Source organism: Megachile rotundata, chromosome 15, assembly GCF_050947335.1.
Source record: "Megachile rotundata isolate GNS110a chromosome 15, iyMegRotu1, whole genome shotgun sequence".
In the NCBI taxonomy this organism is placed as follows: domain Eukaryota; kingdom Metazoa; phylum Arthropoda; class Insecta; order Hymenoptera; family Megachilidae; genus Megachile; species Megachile rotundata.
Window position 1 is genome coordinate 12,486,650 of NC_134997.1, and position 25,861 is coordinate 12,512,510.

At 44.3% G+C, this 25,861-nt stretch overlaps 1 protein-coding gene across 6 annotated transcripts in view; it reads left to right on the forward strand.

The window, feature by feature from the left end:
- Window positions 1-498: 498 nt before the first annotated feature.
- The window catches only part of tinc (transmembrane protein tincar), a 35,089-nt gene continuing 9,726 nt past the window's right edge, over window positions 499-25,861 (forward strand). The window contains exons 1-7 of one of the 6 annotated variants that reach the window (XM_076540269.1): window positions 499-687; window positions 2,637-4,687; window positions 19,814-19,958; window positions 23,611-23,710; window positions 24,474-24,751; window positions 24,816-25,040; window positions 25,127-25,258. In XM_076540269.1, the coding sequence (XP_076396384.1) occupies window positions 24,481-24,751; window positions 24,816-25,040; window positions 25,127-25,258 (628 nt within the window). In that variant the 5' untranslated portion in view covers window positions 499-687; window positions 2,637-4,687; window positions 19,814-19,958; window positions 23,611-23,710; window positions 24,474-24,480. The other 5 variants (XM_076540270.1, XM_076540268.1, XM_076540272.1 and 2 more) reach the window with 5 other exon arrangements.

Sequence of the window (25,861 nt, forward strand, 5' to 3'; positions counted from 1 at the left end):
TACCATCGGCGATTTCAAATATTCTTAGATTCTATTTGCTGCGATATTTGCAGGAGACCGTCTCGGTAAAAAAGCGTAGAAAACGCTCGAGAACGCATTGTATCGAAAGGTAAATCGTGCATGGCCAAGCGGTCCAAGCCACGTGATCGGCAGGTGGGATTGGTGGCGGTCCAAAGGGCAGAAGCAGGATCAATAAGACAAAGACTGGTTTTCCGTGATGCATGGCGCACCTGCTCTCCGGAGCGACGCGAGGAGAGCGAATTCGATCCGTTTATCCTTTATCGAAAATCTCGAGGCAGAATTCGTTCTTCGAGTAGAGAAAGATTTTCATAGCAGCATCAAATTGGCTGAGCAAGTTTCGCAGGCGTTTCGAAACAGCGTACACGGGCGAACGAGCACGTTGCGGATCGCGGTGCATAGCCTTTCCGATCACGTTTCGTTAATCCGTGAACCATTGCAGCGAACATGAGATTCAATATAACAAATGAATCAACTTTTTCACAGATCGAGAGCCCACGACCTTCCCAGAAAGGAACGCTAGATCCTTGAGAGGGGCCTACGGAGGGTCCCGAAGGGACTGAGCGCGTGCCATCTGCCGGGACTAGTTCTTCGAGTACCGGTTGCCCTTTACCGAAACGTGCAACACGTAGCCAGCAGCCTTTTAAATCGACTACTTCGGCAATCACGGTCAGCTGCCTAGTCGGCGTCCTTTTCCTGGACGTCTTTCTCTCGTGCTTTCTCGGCCATTTCACCCTCTTTCTTCTTCCGAGAGAGACAAAGACTGGGAGGAAATTCGGGAACAAAGATCGATCTTCGAAACTGTATTGTACCTCGAGGAAAGACTCTCGAGTCTTAAGATACCTAGAGTTCAAGATTAACCCCTTGCACTATGGCTTATTTGTCAAGTGCGTCAGTCAGAACTGAATAATTACTGCTACAATATTAATACTCAAGTTTAGGTCCATAATTTGTACAGTCAAGGATGCTCATCATAAGATGCAATAATATAAAATGCTCACATTTTTTTAATAATATAACTATAAATAGTTTTGAATGACAAATTGTAAAAAAGGTTAAGAAGCTATGCTAACTTTCTTTATTAATAATTTCCACTACTGTTTCACTATGTTTATACATCACACGTGTCATGTTATAGAATCAGTTAAAAAATGCTCATTTAAAATTATTGTATTAAATATAATGGTGACTGTGAGTATATTATTATGCAATCGTTGACTATGCAAATTATAATTGAACTTGAACTTCAAATCGAAGCGTACAAATTTAAGTAAAATTGATCACAGTCGAGAGCGTCACGAGTCCGACTCGTCAAAATAGTGCAAGGGGTTAATACCAGTGCAATTTGTAATGCGAAAGAGACGAGTGAGAGATGATGTAAGGCGAGGATCAGACGGAGAGAAATCCGAGAGAGGTTAAAGGTTACCGATCTTGCAACCACTTCTCCGGCTGACCTTCGTACGCCGCACAATCGCTTCCTGTTCAAAGAAACATTCGATCGTGATCGCGGAATTATCGAGTCTCATGAAATATTGTATTGCAATGGTTTCAACGTTACACGTATTTCACTCGATTTTATGTTTCTTACAGTCAAATAATTCATGTAGGAAAGTGCAATTGTTTGCGCGTAAGGAGGGTATTGGACTACATACGGATAATACTTGACCGGGTAACGAACAACGTATACTTATAACGAGCTCGGTAACTTTATCGAATCACTTTTAACGAGTTAGTTTCGCTTTTGAAGTTTCAACTCTAAAGCCTTCACCTCGTGAATCTAATTTCGTGGGAGCGAAAAATGTGCTTTCATATTAAATTTTTCCGATCGCTGATGTTTCCAAGGATTAATCTTTAGAAAAATATACGAGGTGAAACGCGAGTTTGAAACGGGGGTGGTTTTCTGCCGGGGAAAATTCGTTCCGGACATTACGGACTACCGATAACAGGAAAACGGGGTGACGAAGCGAATTTCCCGGCTGTCGACAGGGTTAACGTTTTCGGGGTTGATCCTGATATTTTGCTAATTCGCAATTTACCGTTTCAAGTAATTTTCCGGTTATTGGAATTAAAGTGTCATCAACCTCGAGGTCATGTCGATGAATTTATCCCGTCGGTGATATTTGTAGATAAGAGACGAAAACGAAAGCACCGCTATTCCACCGTTTGCCCGGTCATTGTACACCGAACGATTCTTTTACGATTTCGCGACAAGTGGCGGCGGCACTTTAGTCCCGCCATCCGTAACTATTCGCGTCAGATCGCGGTGAACAACGACCGAGAGTAATCTCGGTGAAACGTTCGAGGTCGACGCATTTGGCGCGAACCGGGTCGCCGTTCTCAATGATAGCTTAAAACGACGACCGCGAACAATTGGACTTACTCGCGAGGTTGTTTCTATATGAACGTGCGAAATATCCGGGTTTATTCGCGCACACGTGGCACGCGTTTTCGCGCGCGTTCGACCAAAAACACCGCGTATTCGTTTCCCGATAGCTCGAAGCTCGTAAATTGGAAAAGTTTAACGATGCTTCGCGGCCGGCTGAGTAGTTGTTCGTCGAGCATTTACGTCCCTCTCGAATCAACTCGTCGACGAGGAACTAACTCGCTTTCTGTTTCAGCTGGAAAAAAAACTGGAGAATGGAGAGAAACGGGAGGAAAACAGTGGGAAAAAACGAAAGGAACCGGAAGCGAGGGAACAGGAAGATAGGCCGGGTGAGAAAGGAATAAGAGGGCTCGGAACACCGGAAGGATCAAGAAAGACGGCCGCACGGAAGAGGAAGAGAGACGCGGCAGGGGCGTAGAGAAATCGGGAAACGGCGAAAAGGCCGGGAAATAGGGGAAATGCGAGAGAAACGAAGAGCGGCGAGGATAAATGGGGGCGGTAGGGAGGCGAACCGAGATCGAGAAAACCTTCGGTTGGGGCGCGACGGAGAGAGGATGGGTGAGTCAGTGAAACGACGCCGAGAAACATTTTTCCATCGAACGATATAATCGAAATTATTTGGATTCGTTAAATTCGACTCTGCGTCGTTCCACTATGGATGCACCTACCGCTCGATAAACGCAAACAACCTAACGTACCGAGCTTGCGGTTTGCGAAAGCTTTTGCTGTACAAGCAGTTTCCTAACGTACGTTGTACAAAGCTTTAACCCTTCCGACTATTTTTCGTAATTACCTCGAACTGCTTAACGGCGCTGAATTTCGACACCGATGTTGCGCAAGTTTTATTATACCGAGCGAAATAAATGTGCATTATAATGTATACGGGGGTTAACGTTTAACGATCGTCCCGATACGGGCTGAACGAGGTCGAATCGATCGAGGCTTTGACGGGATCGCAGGATGCATCGAGTCCCGTGAGTCTCGTAAAATCGATACTCGTGTTTTTCAGCGTGGGTCACTGGTTTCGTAACTCGTCAGAACAGCTGCACGATACGTTCACTTTTCATAAGTTCCTTGGTTCGGAAGGATATTGTACCGGTGCGAACCGTGAAAGGTTACGCGATAGCGGTTGCGGCAATCGTGGCGATCGTTAATCGCGAGATTTGGAAATGTATACATCTCGAGTGACTGTACGATTACGCGGACGATCGACGGGAAACGAGTCCTCTCGATCGTCTGCGTGGTCTCGTAATCTCGATTGCGCGGTAATTAAGATACCGATAGGGATGCCGTTAGCCGTTTGGCACCGAGAGAGAAAGCGAGAGACGGGTAGGAAGTAATAAATCGAAAACAGCTTAGAGGCCGAGATCGTCGGGATTCTAAGCAATTCGATTACACGTAGATCCGCTTGTTATCCGCGAAATAAAAAAGTAAAGAAAGAAAAGAAGGTCGATAAAAGAGCGACAGAAGCGGTGCGGCGGTGGCGGAGGTTTCCGAGTCGCTTCGGAGAACCCCTGTAGCGCAATCGAGCAGCGAGCAGCGAGCAGCGAGCGGCGGGCGAACGGGGCACCGAGGGGAGCAAAGAGGCTCACCGAGCCAATCGGAGGCGCGAGTGCGCGGCGCAGATGCGCGCTAGATTCGAGCCGCCGCGCCGGGCTGCTCAGATCGAGCGTGGACGTTTACCGCGTCGTATCCTTTGGTCTTTTCGTTCGACCTCCGCTTCGGTCCTTTCTGTTCGCAACACGCTCGCGAGTCACTCCCGTTCTCGGTTCTCGTCTCCCGTCTTTCGTTTCGATTTCGATCTCGTCCGAGCCGCCAGTGCTTTCGCTCCGCCGGAGAAAGGACGACTGTCACGTGAATTTCGATCGGTAACACGCGAGTGTTCGCTAGGACTTCCGGGTAACCGCGATCCGAACCGGTGCCGACGGACACGCACGGTACCGAAAGATCGAACGATCGAGCAAAACCGAGCCGCTGCTCGTTCGCCGAATCGGACATGATAGGTCAGGACGACGCGTGTCAAGGACATAGAACCGGAGCCGCGTCGCGTTCGGACATCGGTGCTGGTGCGAACGTACGAGCGTGAGAGAATTCGAGCTATGGAAGCATCCGCGTTGTCTTCTGTTGGGTGTATTTTTTGACCGCACCGAATCGAATCGAATCCGGGGACAAGAATGTAAGGATCGCTGACGGGCAACCGCGAGTGTCAGTTTCCAGTGATTCCATGAATTTAACTCTGACCCAGGCATCCACGTTTGCTGGTGAATTCGCAGTCGGAGCAGAAAGGTCAGTGCACGTTTTATCGTGTTTCGTTTATCGATCGTGAGGGTACAGACGGATGAAAAGTATAAAAGCATCGTTAAAAGTATCGAATGCGAACGGTGCGTTTTGCGCAAGTTTTCTTGCGCGCGTTACCTCGATGACTCCGGTTTCTCGTCGTTTCGATCCGAATCGGATCACGCGCGAGTCGGATCGGCGATCGATGCCCACGAAATAGGCGTGTCGATGCGCGCTTAAAAAGCCGCGTACTTACATCGAGAGCGTAACGGATCGATTCGCGTACCTCGAGATCGGCGACCGCCAAAGAATAAAAAAATTCCATCGAGATAAGCATCTTTCGTCACGAACGAAACGAAACACCGTTTAAGGGGCTCTCGGGGCGTAATTAAGATCGATAGCTCGAGATTAGATTGGCTCGCGGAGGCGGAAACAACGACCACGGACAGACCGAGAATTCGAGGAGGATTCGAGGTCGGGAGAGGAAACGACAGTCGGAGCGTCGGCGTATCTATCGGCCCGAGTCGTCGCGTATCCGAAGCGAGTCGATGCACCAGGAATGCGCATATCCCGAGCTTTCTACGATCGAGATGATATAAAACGTGCTCGACACCTAATTAGTTGTCCTTCCTCGTCTCAATTTAGATTCGATGCCGTGCGATAGGAAGCGCGTACACAGCGTGAGCTCCGTTGCATGCGCTGTCTGAATTAGATTAAGCTACGTTGTAAGTTCTCTTCCTATAAACTGATTAGTCGATTACGAAAACCAAAAGTCTGTTTTGCGCGCCAATCGCTTCGCGCTCTTTCCGACGGATTTTTCTGGGTAACCGGTTGCACTCCCGGACCTTTACGGAACTCCTGCGTTCTTCCGACTGACCTTTGCTCGCGATCGATTCCCCTCGAATCGTACGTTCAACCGGTTCGCTTTGGACGTTAACGAACGACGCTACGCGCGCATCGAACGTTGATAATTATCGTTCGCTCTCGTGAAAGTCAACCTACCGTAAAGTTCTCGGTCGTTCATTCATCGTTAGCGCGTTGCGTAATAATTGCAACTGGCACGTGCCACGTACGTTACCGGTGACACCGATGCCTCGACGCGTCCACGATTCTCGATCGCGTTCATAATAGGCGGAAACAATGATAACTTTGTCTCGGTCGACGGACGGTTTCCGGCACGCTTCGGAAGAGGTCCCTTTATCCGGAGATACAGGAAAACGTTTATTTGTCCTGTCGAAGACTCTCGGAAGAAAGTCACTCTCTTTCGTTTCCTTTCTTTCGACTCCGTGATCGTTGACGGTTTGCATAAATTACCCACATCGGAAGGGAGCGTTAACGATATCGGTGCGACGTTGAAGATCATTCTTCGATGGAAACTCGTTATCGATAATTAATCTAGTTAGGAGGTTCCGTCGCACCTACATTAGCGCCTCTCCATCGATTCCCTCGAAATCGAACGCGGCAAAATCGACGTTGTACGACTCGCGGCTTTGTAATCTCGTTTGAGGATAATTACGAATCGGAGTTTCGTACTTCCTCCCGTTTCGATATCCGTTACCCGAGGCGTATCTGTGTCATACGAAAGTCGCGCGTGGACGATTAACGTATTTAACGAGCAAATTATCGAAAGCTGGCTGTAGACGACCTCGTGCGTGACGCGAAATCAAAGTAGGAAGCTTCGTTGACGCGTGTTACGACTTAATCCTTATCTGTTTCTTGCTCTTCGTTCATTTTTCCGCGCAATTTCGCACGGGAACGCAGTTTGAGCACGAGCCAACTCGTATTTCACTCTTACTCCCGTCATAAATTTTCTTTTCTATCAACGCGAACGGATAATCGCGAATATTGTCCAGACAGAAGGTAAGACTCGTCGTTAAACGCTAACGAATTCTTCCGTTGGGGTGGAGAACCGGGGTTATTTTTGTCTTTTCGTACACCCCCGTTGAACCGAGCCGGAAAGAGAGGAAGGGGACCCTATCTCGGATAAATTTATCGCTCTCGACTCGCGATCGAGCAATTCCCAGGAAGGCCAGACTTTCTCGAAGAACGGGCCCTTCGTAAATACTGCGATCTTCAATCGTTCCACTGAATAATTCCGATTACTTGTTGCGTTTTTACTCTGTCAGTAATTCGCCGCATTCGCAGATTAAAACGCGGTCATAGCGGGCATAGCGCCAAACTCCAGCCTCGACTCCCACGCCCGCAGCACCCGATTTTCTATCGGTAACCTCGAGGCGACCGTATATGTTCGAACGCGCGAACCGAGACGTGGACGCGAAGGAAGGGACGAAAAGCCGGTCTTCGACGGAACACCTGCTCTGCAGGTATGCGATCCTTTCCACTCTTCTTTCTTCGGGCTCTGCTTCGTTCGGATTTCTTGCCGCGCTTCCGTGCTTCGTTATCGTTTCTGTCCCCTCGACGCGTGCTCCCGGACAAAATTAAACCTTATTCTTATTTCTTCGCCCTGTTCTTTCGTTACTGCTCCTCCAGTTAATCGGTCGCTACCGAAAATCTGACTCCATAGCTTCGCCTTTCACGATACGACGAAATCGACCGAACACCTGCCTACCGCGGAACCGCGCTTCCTTTTCTACAGCACCTTTATGTTCGGTGCTTCTCGATTTTATTTTCAATGATTTTTATGAGTTAAACGCTAGTGTGATATCGAAGGAGGAGTGCGAGATTAAAATTGTCAGAACATGTTTGTAGACGAAATTTATTGTATGATGGCTTAGTATGTAGCTCTATGTATGATGGCTGAGTATGTAGCTTTATGTATGATAGCTTAGTATGTAGCTTTATGTATGATAGCTTAGTATGTACCTTTATGTATGATAGCTCAGTATGTAGCTTTATGTATGTCAGCTTAGTATGTAGCTTTATGTATGATGGCTTAGTATGTAGCTTTATGTATGATGACTTAGTATGTACCTTTATGTATGATAGCCCACTATGTAGCTTTATGTATGATAGCTTAGTATGTAGCTTTATGTATGATAGCTTAGTATGTACCTTTATGTATGATAGCTCAGTATGTAGCTTTATGTATGATAGCTTAGTATGTGGCTTTATGTATGATAGCTTAGTATGTAGCTTTATGTATGATAGCTTAGTATGTAGCTTTATATATGATGGTTTAGTATGTATCTTTATGTATAATGGCTGAGTATGTAGCTTTATGTATGATAGTCCAGTATGTAGCTTAGTATGTGGCTTTATGTATGATAGCTTAATATGTAGCTTCATGTATGATGGCTTAACATGTAGCTTTATGTATGATAGCTTAGTATGTAGCTTTATGTATGTCAGCTCAGTATGTAGCTTTATGTATGTTAGCTTAGTATGTAGCTTTATGTATGATAGCTTAGTATGTAGCTTTATGTATGATAGCTTAGCATGTACCTTTATATCAAAAGACGAGTGCAAGCTTAAAATTGTCAGAATATATTTGTAAGCGAAATTTGTTAACTAATCAGCTGCATGCACAGCGTACGATGGCTTAGCCCCTTGCAGTATGATTTTTTTGTCGAGTCAGTCAGAACTAACTAATAGCAGCTGTAATATTAAAACCGTCACAGACACTTGAAATGTTATGTCAGTTTTTTTATATCATGCAGTCGTTGATTATATAAATTATTGTTTGACTTGAACTCCAAATAGAAATGTATTCAAAATTCGAGTAAAATTGTAAAAAGTATGAGTGCGTCACGAGTCAGACTCATCAAAATAGTGTATAGAGTATGTAGCTTTATGATATGAAAAGACGAGCGCAAAAATTGTGAGAACATGTAAGCGAAATTTATCGACTAATCATCCGCATGCGCAGCGTAGATTAGTAGCTTCCTATTGTTACACGCGTATCGAAGCAGCTGCGATTTGATTCGTCCGAAATTTAGTTGGCTAACCATGGGATTTTGTTCTCGATCTGCAACCTTCTCCCTAGCGTCAGTGTGGTAACTCGATAGGCTGTACAGTTCGGAGCACGTTGCTCCGGCAAGCTCCATTGTTTCTGGGCAGTTTATCGTAACCCAACGCTTATTGTGCATTCCGCGCCACGCTGGTTTTGCTCTCTTCGTAGCCGGACAAACTGTGCGCTCGGCCGGTCTCTTGCTCGCATGCCTGCCCGTTTCTCGCCTTCTCGTCTTTCCGCTCTTACCTTCTCTCCGTAAGATCCTTTCGAGACACCGAGATTAACAATCCGCGATATCTGCTCGGGAAAGTTGAACGATCGATAACTGTTAACGCGAAAACTTGCGCGTTGACCCGCTCTCGGGCTATTTCTAACCGATCGATATAGTAAAAGCCCTACGTAGTCTATGCCGGGTGAAGAATAGGGAATCGTACCGATTCGTGTAGACGCAATTCGTAAATGATTGAGAACGGAGATCTTTGGGTAGGTAGTAGGTCAAGTAGGTTTTCTAGCATACTATGTTACAATTTTTGTGATCAATTGTGAATTGGGAGATTGTAGTATCAATTGTATTGCAAGGTTTACTATGAAATCTTCGTCAAATCTCTTATTCATCAGACCATGTGTCAGGTCATGTATTAGATCATGTATGAAACCATGTATCAAAACATGTATCAGACCATGTGTCAGACCATGTATCAAATCATGTATGAAACCATGTATCAGACCATGTCTTAGACCATGTATGAAACCATGTATGAAACCATGTATCAGACCACGTGTTAGACCATGTATTAGACCATGCATAAAACCATGTATCAAACCATGTATCAGACCATGTGTCAGACCATGTATGAAACCATGTATCAGACCATGTATCAAACCATGTATCAGACCATGTGTTAGACCATGTATTAGACCATGTATAAAACCATATATGAAACCATGTATCAGACCATATAGCAAACCATGTGTCAAACCATGTATCAGACCATATACTAAATCATGTGTCAAACCATCTATCAGACCATGTATCAAACCATGTGTCAAACCATATATCAGACCATATACTAAGCCATGTATCAAACCATATACCAAACCATATCAAACCATATAGCGAATGCATAGCGATTTCTCTCGTTCCCGAAACTAAATATAAACCAAGTAAGTAAAGGTATAAAGGAACTGCAGTTCCACGAACTACGCTACTATGACTGGGTGCACCGAGAACGCACGAACGTCCTCTCGAACGCAGCCACCGTCGCGACACCCGATCGTCCACGGTGCTATAATCGGCCCAGGAACTTGACAGTGACGTAAGAATGTAGGTCAAGGGGCGAGATACCCCCGATGTTTACCGTCGCCACGCTCAAAGGAACTAATTTTCTGCAAATTACGCGCCAATTCCCGTAGTCTCCTCGTTTGATCTCTCGGCTTAATCGTACGTCGCGCGATCTCTGCCCACCAAGGAACCTCGGAATTTCCATTATCAAATTTGCTACCCTGGCGTGAATTGATGTGGGCAGTGCTTTAACGCGGATTATGACTGACAGTTAATTGTTCAATTTCGTATTTGTGTATCGTGTTGAGGATACTTGGAAGGTTTTCTTTTTAAGGTTAAATAGTTTCTTGACTTGTAACATGTTAGACTATGACACATGTTAGACCATGACACATATTAGACCATGGCACATGTTACAAGTTCAAATTTAACAAATCTAAATTGTGTCACAGAGATCAAGTTTGGTACCGATTTGTATAATTGCAGATCATTAAAATATACGTAATAAAATGTACTTAATCTTTATCTGTCTTAACATATGTAGCTCTGTATTACGTATGTCTGTTGTATCTCACATATGTAGCTCTGTAGCTCTAGTAATGACTGACGCAGCTGAAGATCCTTAGGTTAATTGAATTTGTAACGCCAGTCAGACCATTACAGGCCAAAATCACGAAACAAAGAAATAGCTATCTCGTATCGAACGTGTCAAAATTGTAAAGCAACCGAAAGCATATACAGACGGTTCTCACCGGTATCGCTCCAGATTTCCAGTGATCCGCGCTTTGTACAGGGCCCACGTATTCGCTTACGCGTTTTACGCTCGATTTGCCGGCAACTCGATACGTTCCTATTTAACATCAGCCTGCGAGCGACGCGACCATCGACCGATTTCGTCGTTATCGTGTCACGGAAACCGGTGAGCGAATCTCGGAGCAGCTCGGTGAGACGTATCGATCGCTCACCGGCTGCTGCGAACAGAATCTCTTCGAACGATCGTTTCGTTACGATACACAATTTTAAAATCGAGTATGCCAACTATCTGCGACGCAGAAGTCTTCTCCGTAAGAATTTATCGAATGAAGCTGTCACACGAGCAGCTACTTGTTTGCCTAATGAGATTCACTGGTATCCAATTATCTAAAGTGCTTCGATCGAATACTATCAATCAAATTTCCGAACGGACGGTTCGCTTTGCGCGTTTAGTTTCGTTGATTAATTCATTTCGGCGGGGCAAAAAGGACTTTCGAATCATCGTACAAATGCAAACTCATCTATGCAACTTCCTATCATGATTATCCAAAAATCGTCAAATTCGTAAAAATCGTCAAACTCGCCAAAATCGTCAAAGTCGCAAAAATTGTCAAACTCCGAACGCCCTTGCATCTCGATCACATCCTGATCGATCAAAATTCTCCAAGAACGCAGAGCATGCGACGAGAAAGCGTCATATCTGTAACTGCGGGCGTGTCTCGGTAAACTGAGAAATATCGATGCAGTTTTCGGAGCGCGTTTCACGAAGCGTGACACGCTCCTAGTTTATCCGTGCGTCCACGATGGACCGGGCTAGACCAGATAAGATCGATGCGACCGCGGTGTCCGCGTTAATATTCAACGAACCTTTTCAACCGCTTCCTCATCGCGGCAGCGAGGCCGACGCCTGCTAAAGAGATCAATCTCCAGCGAAAATTAGCAATGGCGATTCGAAAGGAGAAAGAGGAACGTGTGGAGTTCCACATAGGTTCTCGCGTGTTCGTAATTAAATTCCGAAGCTGGTCGCGTGATAGGAAATGACGCGTGATCGAACGCGCCCTAGGAATTTTCTTTTGCCTCGGAACACGTGCTCGCGGAGGACTGTTAACTTCTCATATTTCCGGTGACCGGAAAAGCACCGCGGGCCAAGATAAACCTAAAAGTTAGCTCCCGACTAATCGAATTTTTCTCGTTATTCAGAGGATGCTCTCTTGTACCTCTAAATTCAATTTCGCCGATATTTTTCCTGCCGTCCCGAGCGAAACTCTTTCCGTAAACGCGTTCCTTTTTTCCGTCCTAGATGAAATTTACAATCCGAACAATTCACGATTACGTGCGTAATTGAATCGTTCCCCGATAACAACGGGCTCGTTCTTCGCTCTCGTTGAGCCGCCTATTCAACGACGATCGCGCACGGATTAGCATGTTTCTGGCGTTCGTCAACCGAGTAATTACTCGCTTTCGAGTAGCTCCTTTCCATTCCGCAAACAACAGCTCCAAACGAACAACGCGCATTCGGATGCTCGGAAGCCTTTGATCCAACACCTTCTGTTTCCCGCATTGACAGAGCTTTTCGAATTTCAGCTGGTTTAACTGGTTCACCGGGCCCACCGCCATTTTGATATTTCTCCGACGTGGATTCCCTATTGCTTTTCGACGCAGATTCGTAGACCGATTTTGACGTCTTCGTAGGAAGAAGGCTATTACTTTGGGATTTTATTCGAGTGGGAGGTTTCCATCGTGCCGGATTAAACGGAGACTTTCGGTAAGCAAATCTCCCTTTTTCGTCTGACGTGTGCTTAGAGGAAGTTCCATCAAAAATGACGCTGTCAAAGATATCGAGATTTTCTTCGGTTGGTTGGAGTTCTTCGAACGAGTTAGAGTTCTCATCTTCAAACGAGTTAGAGTTCTCGAAGGAGTTAGAGTTTGAACTTCACGAATTTATCGACGAGAATTTGTTGCTCAAAGAACTCAGTTCTCCAAGAACTTCTCCAGCTTCTTTTAAATTCGAGGAGTGCAAAAGTAGAGACTACGATACTAAATACCGATACAAATTGAACGATCGTACACGTCGGTCACATATCTTGCGGTGTTAACGCGTTACGACGCTCAGGGACTAGAAAGTCCTCTTACGTGACATCCGGACGTCCGGCGTCCGGACATCCGTCAAGAGCCACATGCAAAATGTGTCTCCTTTTCGATACCAATGATTAGTGGATGCTCTCGGTACTTGAAATATTAACGTTCACGGTGATCGATGGTCGATCGCGAAATTCCTGCGTCGGTCACCGAAATATGGCTTCCGTCGTTCGCCGTCTTTGGAACGTCGATGCTGTCGCATAAATCAGCGCTCCATAATCGTTTAACTCTTTGGTGCATCCTTTTACTTATTGTTAGCCTTTTGCTGGTATGTAACTCATCTTGAAAAACTAACGTTGTTATGGGAATAAATCTTTAAGTGGATAAATAACTGAAATGATTTTCTATTTGTTTATATTTTAAAAAAAAGTAGTGGGACCTGGCTTTTATTTTATTTAAAATAGTGTCTCCAAAAGTTAAAACGTGTCCTTGCTTCGCAAGAATGCAGCCCCTCAAAACTGAAATGATTTTCTATTTGTTTATATTTAAAAAAAGTAGTGTGACCTGAGTTTTATTTTATATAAAATCGTGTGTCTGCAAAAGTTAATACATTTTCTTGCCTCGCAAAAATTTACCCCTTTAAAACTAATTACCTTTGCAAACGCATCGAAATTAATCCATCGAGTCGGATTATCAGGGTTTGAACGTAATCTCTGCGTTATTTATCGGCTAGATCTTCTCCTCTCTTCGATCTTTCCAGGAAATCGCGATCTCCGAAAAGCACCGGTTAAAAGGGTTAAAAGCGTAATTACAGGGCGGTCGCTGCACGATTTGCATAATGCGGGTATTACGCGAACTTGCCGGGATTTGCCGCGACCGGGCGAATCGATGAACGGTTAAAACTCGCTGATCGATCGATCGCGGCAATAGACACCGGTCGACCTCGCGACGAGTCTTCCGTCTCTGACCCGAGGTCGCGAACTCTCTTAACGCGATTTGCTCTCGACACAAGTTCCAAGCTTCTAAATACTACCACCGGAAAGTTCTCTTTCTTCGATCGTTGTCTTTTCAATTATTCTCCGCAAGCTTCTAGCGGTATTTCCGCCGGCTAATTACCGCGAGCCTGTCAGATCCGATCGTGCACCAGACTGACGCGAAAACTGACATACTTCCCTCCCTTCGTTTGCCATTTTCCGTCTGACGAGTACCGCATCGATTTTTTGCGGTGGTATTGTAGCTTTTCTTCGTTTATAAGTGCATATCACCGATAATGGTGGAGCCTTTTGTTCCTTGTCATATTAATATTGGATATTTTGTTCTATAGACAGATTTCAATTTTTGTGTTCGTGTAGGATAGTTGGGACTTTGCTGTTAAAGAGGTGCAGCCATATTGTGTAGCAAGAATTAGTCTTAGGACTGTTACAACGTGGTGTCACAATGTTGCAATTGTCAACACGGTGTTGACTATGATGTTAAATTCGAATTACATATTAAACTTGCAACTTTAGTATCAAATTTTAAGTGCAAGTATATTGTCTTGCAAGAAGAAGTCTTACGACGTTGAGTCACAATGTTGCAATGCTAATAGAGGGTTCATCACAATGTTGCATTAGAATAACGTATTAAACTTGCAATTTTACTATCAAATTTTAAGTGCAAGTATTTTGTCTTGCAAGAAGAAGTCTTACGACGTTGAGTCACAATGTTGCAATGTTTATAGAGGGTTCACCACAATGTTGCATTAGAATAATATATTAAAGTTGTAACTTTACTGTCAAATTTTAAGTGCAACTATGTTGTCTAGCAAGAGTATTACATGGAGTTACAATGTTATGACGTAGAGTCACAATGTTGCAATGCCAACAGCGGATTGTCCACAATGTTGCATTAGAATAGCGTATTAAACTTGCAACTTTACTATCAAATTTTAAGTGCAAGTATTTTGTCTTGCAAGAAGAAGTCTTACGACGTTGAGTCACAATGTTGCAATGTGAATAGAGGGTTCACCACAATGTTGAATTAGAATAACATATTAAAGTTGCAACTTTACTGTCAAATTTTAAGTGCAACTGTATTGTCTAGCAAGACTACAACGTGGAGTCATAATGTTACGACGTTGAATCACAATGTAGCAACATCAACAAGGGGTTGTCCACAATGTTGAATTAGAATACCATATTAAACTTGCAACTTTACTGTCTAATTTTAAGTTCCTCCACATTGTCTCGCAAGAATAAATCCTACAACATGAGTCACAATGTAGCAACATCAAGAGCTTGTCCATCAAACCTACAGAATTTCAATTGTTCCATTAATCGTGATCCTCAAATATCACCGTTAAAATCCACGCGTCCCTCGACGCAACACGACTCCATTTCGAAAATAAATCGCGCATTATACGTTACAAGGCACGAAGGGGTTAAAACGGAAATACGAGCAGCTTGTTTGAAAGATTAGCTTGGCAACCTCGATCGAGAGAATCGTTTTTTTCCACGATTCGGGATGGCGTTATCTGGAAGCCTGTTCGATTTAAAGACCGATATTTTGGTACTCGGGGCTATCGGCACGGGCATCGGATATCGATCGAAGGGGATAACGCACGGGGCAAGAGAGGAGAAAGCGGAAGGGAGAGAAGCGAGGGTCGACGACTGTCGAAAGGGATTGCGATAAAAGCGGTCGACGAAGGAGGGTTGGACGAGGGTTTTGCTCGCTGCCCGCTAATAATCGTTGCACTGTCGAGAAACAGAGCCGATTCGCGCCAACTGTAAATCGTCCCGTCTAGGAACGTTCTTTATCTTCGATCTTTACAAACCTTCATTTCTGACGAGCCTTTTCTGACGAACCTCTTCTGATTCAATATCTCAACCAATCTTCATTCTCCAGCGTTGGACTGAAAATATCCAATGATAACTTCGTCCGTAATTACATCTCTCTGAATAATCATCACCGAGCGAAAATATTCAGTAGGAAATGAAATTTATGTGCGATCGACCTTCCGAGTGGTCCGGAGGGTGAATCTCGAGTGAGTCATCGCACCCTGCGAACTTTCCCAACTTTCTTGCGAGGATGTCTTAGGGGATGACTCATCGATGCCGATCGAAACAGCATTCTCGAGAGCGTCGCGATCCGGGATTGTCGGGTTTCCTCCGCTTATTTTGCCGACAGTTTCCCTCGTACAATGCTATCGTTCTCTTCGAGACCACGGTCTTATCGATTACCAGAAAACTCTGGCGAGAAAACCTTCCCAGACGTGGAAACACGTGCGCCAAATCACCTCCCAATTCATTTCCTGTTTCTTAGAACAGTCAAAAGGTATGGAGATGGTTATAGTCCCATCACTGAAAATGAAAGTTAGGAATCTTTTTCCCGAAAAAGATCATCACGAAATTATGATAGTTGACTTCGTACAAGGAGCGAACATATCTTGAATATTTATTGATACGTTTTGACTCGGTACAAGGAGTTGAACCAACATATTTAGAATATTTATCGAAGTTGTAGAAGGTATAAGTTGATTCAAGACCGAGTAAAGCCACGCGCGTTCCGCTTCCAAGAATATATCGGAGTAAAGAACGGGCTGATCGTGGTTTTGGTAAAACAACGATTCCATTGAACCGCGCTAAATTTAACCGTGTCTATAAAATATACTCCGCTTCCGTTCACGAGTTACTCCCCGTTGGTTTACCGTTTGATAGCTTTACGAGCCTTTTCTCGATAGATACCGGTGTAGGGACGCAGAAATCGCGACGTTTGTATCGGTAAACGACACGCAGGAAATCAAGTTTCCTAGAAACGCGGATGAAAACGTTCGCGGACAAGTTTCGATGGAAAATCGATTTCCGGGCAAAGCAGCACCGCGAGCGACACGCTCTGACTTTCGTTGTTCCTTTGTTCCCGGTGCGTTGCCAGCGAGAGATTGATGCTCGCGTCCGAACGCACAGCTGGACGTTTCCGCGGTAACTTTGTTCCGTTTCGCGCCCGTTTACGCCACTCGAAATTGATCGCAACGTCCGCTCGATGGAAATTCAATTCGAGAGTCGGTGATTTCGAAGTCGTGCGCGTAATTAAAAGTCGTCGAGACGAGCAATATCGCGAGCACCGTGATCGTCGGTTAATTAATACTCGTCCGAGCTGTCGGGGCACGTAGGAGAAACGCGGATATCGATTACCGACTCTGTTTTCCGTGCGCTTTCCTCCAGGCTGAACCGCGATTTTTCTTCGGACCTACCGATTTTCGATAATGAACGACCGTGTATCGCGAGATGGAGGCAACCAGAATTTACGGTCGCGCAATCACCTATAGGGATCGGGCTATTTCGGTGCGGACACGGACAAACCAAACGTAAAGCGAAAATGGAACAGCCTATGGGAATTAACGGTGCAGGCGATGCGTAACCCCGTCTACGCAAATAGCCGAGCAACTCGAGCGTCCCGGCGCGGTGGGACCTCGTCAAACTCTTTCGAACCCGTCAACCTTCCGCCTCAACCCTTTCCTCATGGTTCACCATCCGTACGCGCCTTTGAACGGCCAATTTTTTATCTTTGTCGATCTTTGGTTTGGCTGGGAAGGATAGCTAAATGAACGGGAGAGAGCGTTTACCGGTAGACTCGTCAAGATAGTCTAACCCGTGCATTCAGTGCGGGTTGCATGGTAGAAACCAAAGAGAGGAGTAGAAACCATACAGATTGTTGTGAAAGGTTTTTGGGAGGGAGTCTCCTTTTTACCGTCCGCTACAAGTAGTTGTAACAATAATAATACGAGTTAATTAACTGTGGCAGTAAATACAGTGATTTTCAATATAAGATCCATCACGTTCTGACAGAACGTAAGTGCACTATGTTGTCTCTACTTATTCCTACATATTGTTAAGGCCTTCTTTATGCATTTTTATACCTGCTCTTAACGGTATACCGTTCAGAAATAAAAATATATTAAAAAGAAATATGGTAGCAATCTACAAGAACTAGTTGTGGAAAGAAAGCTTGTTGAGTACTAGCGAGAAAGTTGGTTCTCCCGCGCCGCCTAGTGACGAGCGTAAGAAAACTGTGCTGTTACTATAAGTACTGTGATCTCCAATATAAGATGCATCACGTTCTGACAGAATGTAAGTGCACTTCGCTGTCATAGTATTGCACTGTGTTGTCCTCTACGTGCTCCTACATATTGTTACTTATAACAATATTATAATAATACTGTCTTTTGTATGTATTTTACATCTACTGTTAAGAGTACCATTCAGAAATAAAAATATACCAAAAAAAATATGGTAGCAATCTACAAGAACTAGTTGTGGAAAGAAAGCTTGTTGAGTACAAGCGAGAAAGTTGGTTCTCCCGCGCCGCCTAGTGACGAGCTAAAGAACTAAACCCCTTCCGTGTTTTTCGCGACCTCCAAGGGATTAAATCGAACAGAAGAGCGATTCACTCCGTTGCGCTTTTGTTCTCTTACGAAGAAACGTTGTTCGACCCCAATCATTTTCGTGGCCCGTTTCGCGCACGATTCGTAAGGGCAAACGTTGGCATTGGTCCAACCGGATTTTTCTCCGAACATCCACGATCGTTCGTGACTTTGTTCCGGGCCGATGCGGAATTGGGGAAGTAACGCGAGAAGGAGAAGGATCGATCGCTCGTCGATAATTGAGGCGTCGATGTCCAACTCGACGCGCGAATCGTGTATACATGCAGGCGCTAGCGGTGCGCTAGCCGCTGGCAATACGCCAGCCACTCGTCGACGTCGATGCCTTCGGTGTTGACCGACAAACAAAAGGGACCTCGATGCATTGTCCTCGAGCACCGAATGCAGGTCGAGGATCCATTCAGTGGCCACCTACCAATCGATATCGAACTGTCCGATCCTCGTTGCTTTTTCTTTACTTCCTATGGACACTTTTCACAAACGTGTGGGAAGCTAATCAACGCTGCTAATAGAAATTAGTTGAGTAATAAAAAACATGGTGTTTATTTCAAGTTTCGGGCCAAGATGTTGGCAGATGGTAACTCGGTATTCCAAACATTCTGTTCTGGTTTTCTTCAACTAAGCGTTTAAATCGTGAGGCGTGCCGGAAACGGAAATAACGGGCGACAACGATAGCGCTGGGCGCACGCGAGTCTCGAGATAAATCGACTTCTCCAAATTGCCGGCCGATGCAAATTAATTCGTCCGATTTACGCGTCACAACGGAAACCTCGCAATGACCAGTTAGTTCCGAAATTGCTTCTTAACGCATGTCTCTCATGATAACTCACATGTTCTAACCCTTGTATTTTCAAAACGCAACCCAATATGTAGCATTCATATGCACTGTTCATATTTTGATACTTGCAGCAAAGAAAAAAATGTTGCATGTTTATGAAAATGAAAAAATTGTATGTTAATTAACCCCTTGACTGAAAATCAATGTTAATTGACCTCTTGTTAATTAACTCCTCGACCCTTGTTCTTTGCCGAGTCTCACTCGAGTCGCACTCACAGTTGAAATATAACAAATCTTACTCAAAGTAATACTCTTCAACTTAAAATTTAAGTACAACTATAATTTGCATTATCAAGGATAATATTTTAATTTTCTTTTTCATTTTAGTTTTAATATTATAACTATGAACAGTTAGTCTTGACTGACGCACCTGACAATTAAATTGTGCACCAAGGGTTTAAAATTCATTCGAAATGTATCTCCTTTCGATATATTTGCATCAGAGAAAAAGAATATATGTCGCATGTTAATGAAAACGAACAAATAATACGTTAATTAAAATTGATTCAAAATCGATCAGCCTATCTCGTTCTCGTTATCTCCGAGCGTTTAAACCACCTTTCACCCTGCACATTCCAAGAGCGCATTCGCCGTAATGCCTTTCTTTCCCTTTATTCCCTCCACAATAGCGTACGCGTTTTCATAGCCACTACGCCCTCGTTCGCCCGACAGCATCTACGAGTTTGATCGTATCGCTGTTACCGTTTCGTAACGAGCCTCGATCGCGTTAAACGCTAAAAAATAGCTCGATCTCTCCTTCGTCCTTCGAATCTGACGCGTCTCGCAAATATCGGAGAACGTTAATTAACCGCTGTAGTCGATCGATAAACTAAAAGGCAAACCTTCCTTTGTTTCAGATTCCAACGGTGTTTAAAACGTATCTCCGGGTCGACGTCGACGTCGACGACGACGGCGGCGGCGACGACGACGACGACGACAGCGGGGACGACGGCGAACGTGGAGAGAAACGGGATAACGGTTACAGCGGCGGTCTTCCGTTCGGTGAGTCTCTAAACTGTTTTCAGGATTTTTTAATTCGATGGAACTGAGATAAAAATTTTTCGAGACCACCTATTATGGTAGAAACTAGTATACTATGGTAGTAACTAGTACACTATGGTAGTAACTAGTTCTAGTAGCATTGGTAGACGAATTTTGGATTTTCTAGCTTTTCTACCAGGTCTGAAGAAAAAATAGCTTCTTCCTCATCTTCTTCTTCTAACGACAGATTTCATACTAGATCTTCCCCTAATGTCATAGGCAAAGCTAGAGATGCAAGTTCGACTACTAGCAAGGCTACTAGCACCAATTACAGGTCTAGCCTAGATGGCCCCTAAGGGCCACGAAGTTACGCAGCATGGAGTTAAATGAGGTTTTCCTCTCGGACCGTGTCCCTCTCCGGTGGTGGCTAGTTGGGGTTCCATATACCTGATCAGGTTTCACAGTAACTAATTGCAACCATTTATTGGTTCTGTATCATTTATGTGACTCGTTATTCCTTGAAGTGTGAACGGAGTGAATGGAGTTTACAAGTGCTGTGAAAAATGCATCACTGAATCTTTTAATTTTCAGTCAGTCTTATCGTGTGTTCCTTTGAAAGTTTAATTAGATGTCTAAATATTGTTCTGCTAATAAATGTCCATTGAAAGTTTCTATATAACATTGTCTACATAAAGTTTTTACATAACATTGTCTACATAAAGTGTCTACATAACAAAAATAATAATATACAATAACTAATGTATATTATTATTGTTGCATTACTATGAATAGAGTTGAATCATCGATCGTAAAAATTGGAGCACCTTTCCCCCGAAACAAGCTAAGAACCGTAATTTGATCAGAATTCGTTTTATGCCCTGAAGACCCTTGTTCGCGAGCCAGATGGTTCCATTCCATCACGCCGGCCATTCGACCCACGCGTATTTCTTCGCTGTCCAAGCTGCGTCTTCGATTATTCCGTTCCAGGAGATTTGCTTTCGCGAGAGAGTGTATCCCGTCATTCTAGACGTCGCGATCAATTATTTACCGGGCTCGCAACAGCGTACAACGGTATCCAATTTAACCTTCGTCTCGTTCCATTATACACGATTTCCAGACGTTTATTGGCATCCAGATACAGGCAGACGGCCGATCGATCTCGCCCCGCGGTTTCGAGCAATGCTCGAATATCTCCCGCAGACAATAAGACTGCAAGTGGGTCATCCACCCAGAGATTACGTTTACGAGTTCCTTGAAAATAGACTCCCTTTCTCTCTCAATTTTCTTCTCGGTTTTCTTAGCGCGAGATCAAAGGGGAGGTTACATTTTCTTTGATTCGGGTCAGTTTCCTCGGCACAGTCCCCGTGGTACGGCTTCTTTAAAAAGAACCCTAGCCAGAAAAAATAGTCTCGAGTAATCTTCTGAAGAAAGCGGGCTCGCAGAGACTTAGTTCGATCGGAAATTGCAGGCTTTGTAAGACAAACGAAGAAAGGAAACTCGTTATTCGTCGACTGCTTCAAATTACTTTCGGCGAAATAACGCGCTCGATACCTGTGTACAGAACGCTCCTGCGGCATTTAATCCCGCTATGTTCATCGCGCGTGTCACGCGTGTCACGCGCTTCGAACCCCGCGCTCAGCCAATTCCCTCTCGAAGCGTTCGAGACTCTCGACAGAAGGGACTGCATTTTGCTCTTTTCGTGCCTTCGGCTATTCGATCTCCGCGATTCAACATCGATGCGTACGGAAAATACTTTCGGGTGTTATCGATGTCGATGATTATTTCGCTTGCAGCGGAAAAAGAATATACAGGGTGAGACGCTTATAATAGGCCTTAGAAATGAGACATTTATAATGGGACTTAATAATGAGACACTTATAGCATGTCTTAATAATGAGACACTTATAACAAGCTTTAAAAATGAGACACTTATAATAAGCTTTAAAAATGAGACACTTATAGCATGTCTTAATAATGAGACACTTATAATAAGCTTAAAAAATGAGACACTTATGATAGACCTTAATAATGAGACGCTTATGACAGGTCTTAATAATTAGACACATATAACAAACTTTAAAAATGAGACACTTATAATAAGCTTTAAAAATGAGACACTTATAGCATGTCTTAATAAAGAGACACTTATAATAAGCTTAAAAAATGATACACTTATGATAGACCTTAATAATGAGACACTTATAATAAGCTTAAAAAATGAGACACTTATAATAGACATTAATAATGAGACACTTATAACAAGTTTTAATAATGAGACACTTATAATAAACTTCAAAAATGAGACTATTATGATAGACTTTAATAATGAGACACTTATAATAGACATTAATAATGAGACACTTATAATAAACTTTAAAAATGAGACTATTATGATAGACTTTAATAATGAGACACTTAAAAAATGAGACACTTATAATAGACCTCAATAATGAAACACTTATAATAGGCCACAATAATAGGATACCTCAAATGGGATACCTGGTATGGTAATATCGTTCTAATGAAGTACCAAGAGTGAGGCCTCGGTAGGTGAGTGGGTAAGGCGTCGGATCCACGATCCCAGGGACCCCGGATCGAATCCCGCCTCGGGCGCCCGAAAACTTTTTCCGAAATTGTTACAATTGGCTTCGCTCTTACGTAGGGTTGCGGGAAATAGTTGTAAACGTCCTGAGCCCACGGGGGTGGGGGAAGAAGGAAAGAAATACGAAAAGTGTGGGGGAAGGGGATGAAAGAGAAAATACACTAGGATGGCGGAGGAAAGGGGGTCAAAGAGAAAATTCCCAATAGTGCGAGAAAGGTAGGAAATGGAAAACTGAGAAAATAAACGTTTTGAGTCTTTCTGCATGGTATATCGCTCTGTAATGAAGTTCAAGAATGGTGGGAGGAAGGGGGAAATGGCATCTCCACACAGTTAATAAATATTTTTGCTGGTTAGGTTATATAGTTAGGTAATTATGTTAGGTCAGGTAGATAATATATATGTACATATATGGATAAGTTGTAATAACTTGCAAAAACACGTCACCTTGATATACTTCTTCGACAGTAAAATTATAACCAGTCAAATTTTTTGAAACTGTCCTCATCTGTCTTACCACTGAATATATTTAATATATCTATCTGTGTAAAAATCGATACGTAAAGAACTGTAGAAGCTTGAACAGTGCTGTGAGTGAAAATGACACCGTATCGAATAACCGATCGCCCACGTAAGAAGCACCCTACCTTGTAGGAAAATAAAAGCGTTCGATCGCAAAAGATCGACCTGTTGGTCGCGATGCGCGAACTTGCGTTGTCCGTGAAAGAGTTAACGGTTAACCCGTACGAGGGGTTCTGAAGGACCTTGAGAGCGATGGGGAGCGACGAAGGGAAACAGAGAGAAGAGAGAGAGACGCTCGTAAAGGCACTAGAATTATCACGGTACGCTAGCCCTCTTCTGTTCCGGCTCTTTTGTATCGTTCTCTAGCGTGATCGTCGTAGCTTCGGGGGTGCCGGAGGAAAGGAACTCGAATCTTCTCTCGAACGATTTCACGCGTTCCGATGCTTCTCGCTTATCAACAGTTTTACCGTCGGAGAAAACTGAGAGAATAGCATGAATTTTGAGATGCATCGGAAAACGATGTTATTTAATTCGTTTAATATTCTGTTGCAGGCTGCGCTGTCACCGTCAAACATGCGAGAGCTTCGTACCGAGTGTGAACAGACTCCCTCGAATCAGTAATACGTTCGGAAGAGAAGCGGAATAATACTCGGTAAATTAGATTATGTCTTACGACGTCTAAACGCAGTCAAGTAACTTTATGAGAGTAAATGTTTCGCGTTGCTTTCGAGTTTGATCGACGCACAAATCCAGTCCCAGAACACAAGCTATCTTTAAGAATGCCGCGTTCAAAACGTCGAAGAGTACTACAGCATAGAAATTGCGTTTGAACCGAAGCGTTCACACGAATAAATTATTGACAGTAATGTTTCGCATCGCCTTCGACTTTGATCGCCGCACAAATCGAGTCCTATCTGCACTTGAGAACACCGCGAAACGTCGAAGGGTGTTTCTGACCGAAGGAACGCGTTTTAGAAGGGTGAAAACCCATCGAGCTTTGCTCAGCGTCGAAGGGGTGACTTAATCGCTCGTCACAGCCCAATTCAACCGATTCTATCGATGCACCGGTTTGCAAGCGAGATAATCGCGGATAAAGTCGCTGATATTATACAAAGTCGGCAAGAAGGAAGAGCACGAACATCTTTCAGCCCCGCGGGCAACGGTGTATAAACAGGGGAGGGGTATATCCGGCGGGAACAAGGAAAACGAGGAAAAGGGAACAAAGTGTCCCGAGTGGCTTGGGAGATATAAAACGCGGAACGACGTCGAGTCAGACAACGACTTTAACCGTGCGATCGAAATGGCGATTTAATAAATTCCTACCATAGAAACGTAAAGTCGTGATAGTCCTTACTGTCTTTATTACATTTCTAATAAAATATAAATATCAGAAAATATCCTTCGTCTTTCTGTAGGAGCAAGATGTCAATGACGGGAAGCTTGATGGGCTACGAAAACAACAACGAAGTGAACCAAGCGAAGTGCAAGAAACCGTTGAAGCCCCTTCCGGTGGTGTCCAGCATAAATTCCAGCGGCGTGTCGAGCACCGCGAAAGCGAGGAAGCCACGAAGGTCGACGAGGCAAAGTTCGTGCATTCGAGGCCACGTGAACAACCTGTGGTCCGTTTGGTACGGCATTCTAGCGGTCGCGTTTCAAGCTTACATCGGTCTGCGCTACGCCAAGCGTTTCGCCGGTGAGTCGATCATTCAGTTCGACTATTTCCTATAAAGAAAAGTTGCTTGGAGTTATCGTTGCAGCGTATCTGTCGTTGCCATGGCCAGCGGATGCTCCACCGCCGAAGGTGGAGTTGTACGCGTGTCTGGTGCTGGCCGGTACCGGGGTGGTGCTTCTGCCGGTTCTGCTCGGCGCGGCGTTCCTGAAGCTCGGCAACCTGGCCAACGACGGAGTCAAACTGGGCCGTCACTTGAGCGCGTGCTCCCGCGACCCACCCTCCTCGCTGCTCACCAACAATCTCGACCACGGTAAGTACCTTCTCGACCTTTTGTTCGGCTCGTTCGACGGACTCGCATAACCAGCGACCTCTTTGATCGTCTCTGTGATTCCGTAGGTTTGGCGAATAATTTATGGCGGCACGGAGGTCCCACCGCGGCCTTTCTACATCTTTGTACGGCCATGTGCTTCCTGCTACCCTCTCTGCTCATGGAGGCCAGACTGATCCACGCTGGATTTCTGCCAAAAGGTAATAACGCACGAAACTTACTGCTCCCCCGGTCGAATGCCGCTTCTCGAGCACGCTCGAAATCGACTGTCGGTCAAGCGTGTCCGATTAATCTCGGAGAATATAACCGAGGTTCAATGTTCTCGATACGTTTACGCAGAATCATGCGAACAGCGCGCTAAATTATTCTCGCGTTATCGCACCGAGATTGCTGGAACGATAAATACACCCTACGGACGAACGGTTTATTTCTAACAGGATAGTCATTCCTCGGGCAAAGTTTCTTGGTAATCCTACAACCAGTCACGCATCGGGGGTGAATTTCTCACTTTGCAATTTATTCTTTCCTCTCGGAAGGCTTCACCCTAAACGATTTTCCTTGAGAACAAGTTCTGTTTCTCCTTTCGTTTTGATTTTTAAATTAAGTTTGCACTCGAAGGTATTTTTGCATAATTGCCATTATTACCCACTATGTTTATGCACCGTGTGACTGTAGATTTAGCTACAAAATATTTATTTCATTTTCGTTGAGAACAATTTCTGTTTCTCCTTTCGTTTTGATTTTCAAATTAAACTTGCACTCGAAGGTACTTTTGCATAATTTCCATTATTATCCACTATGTT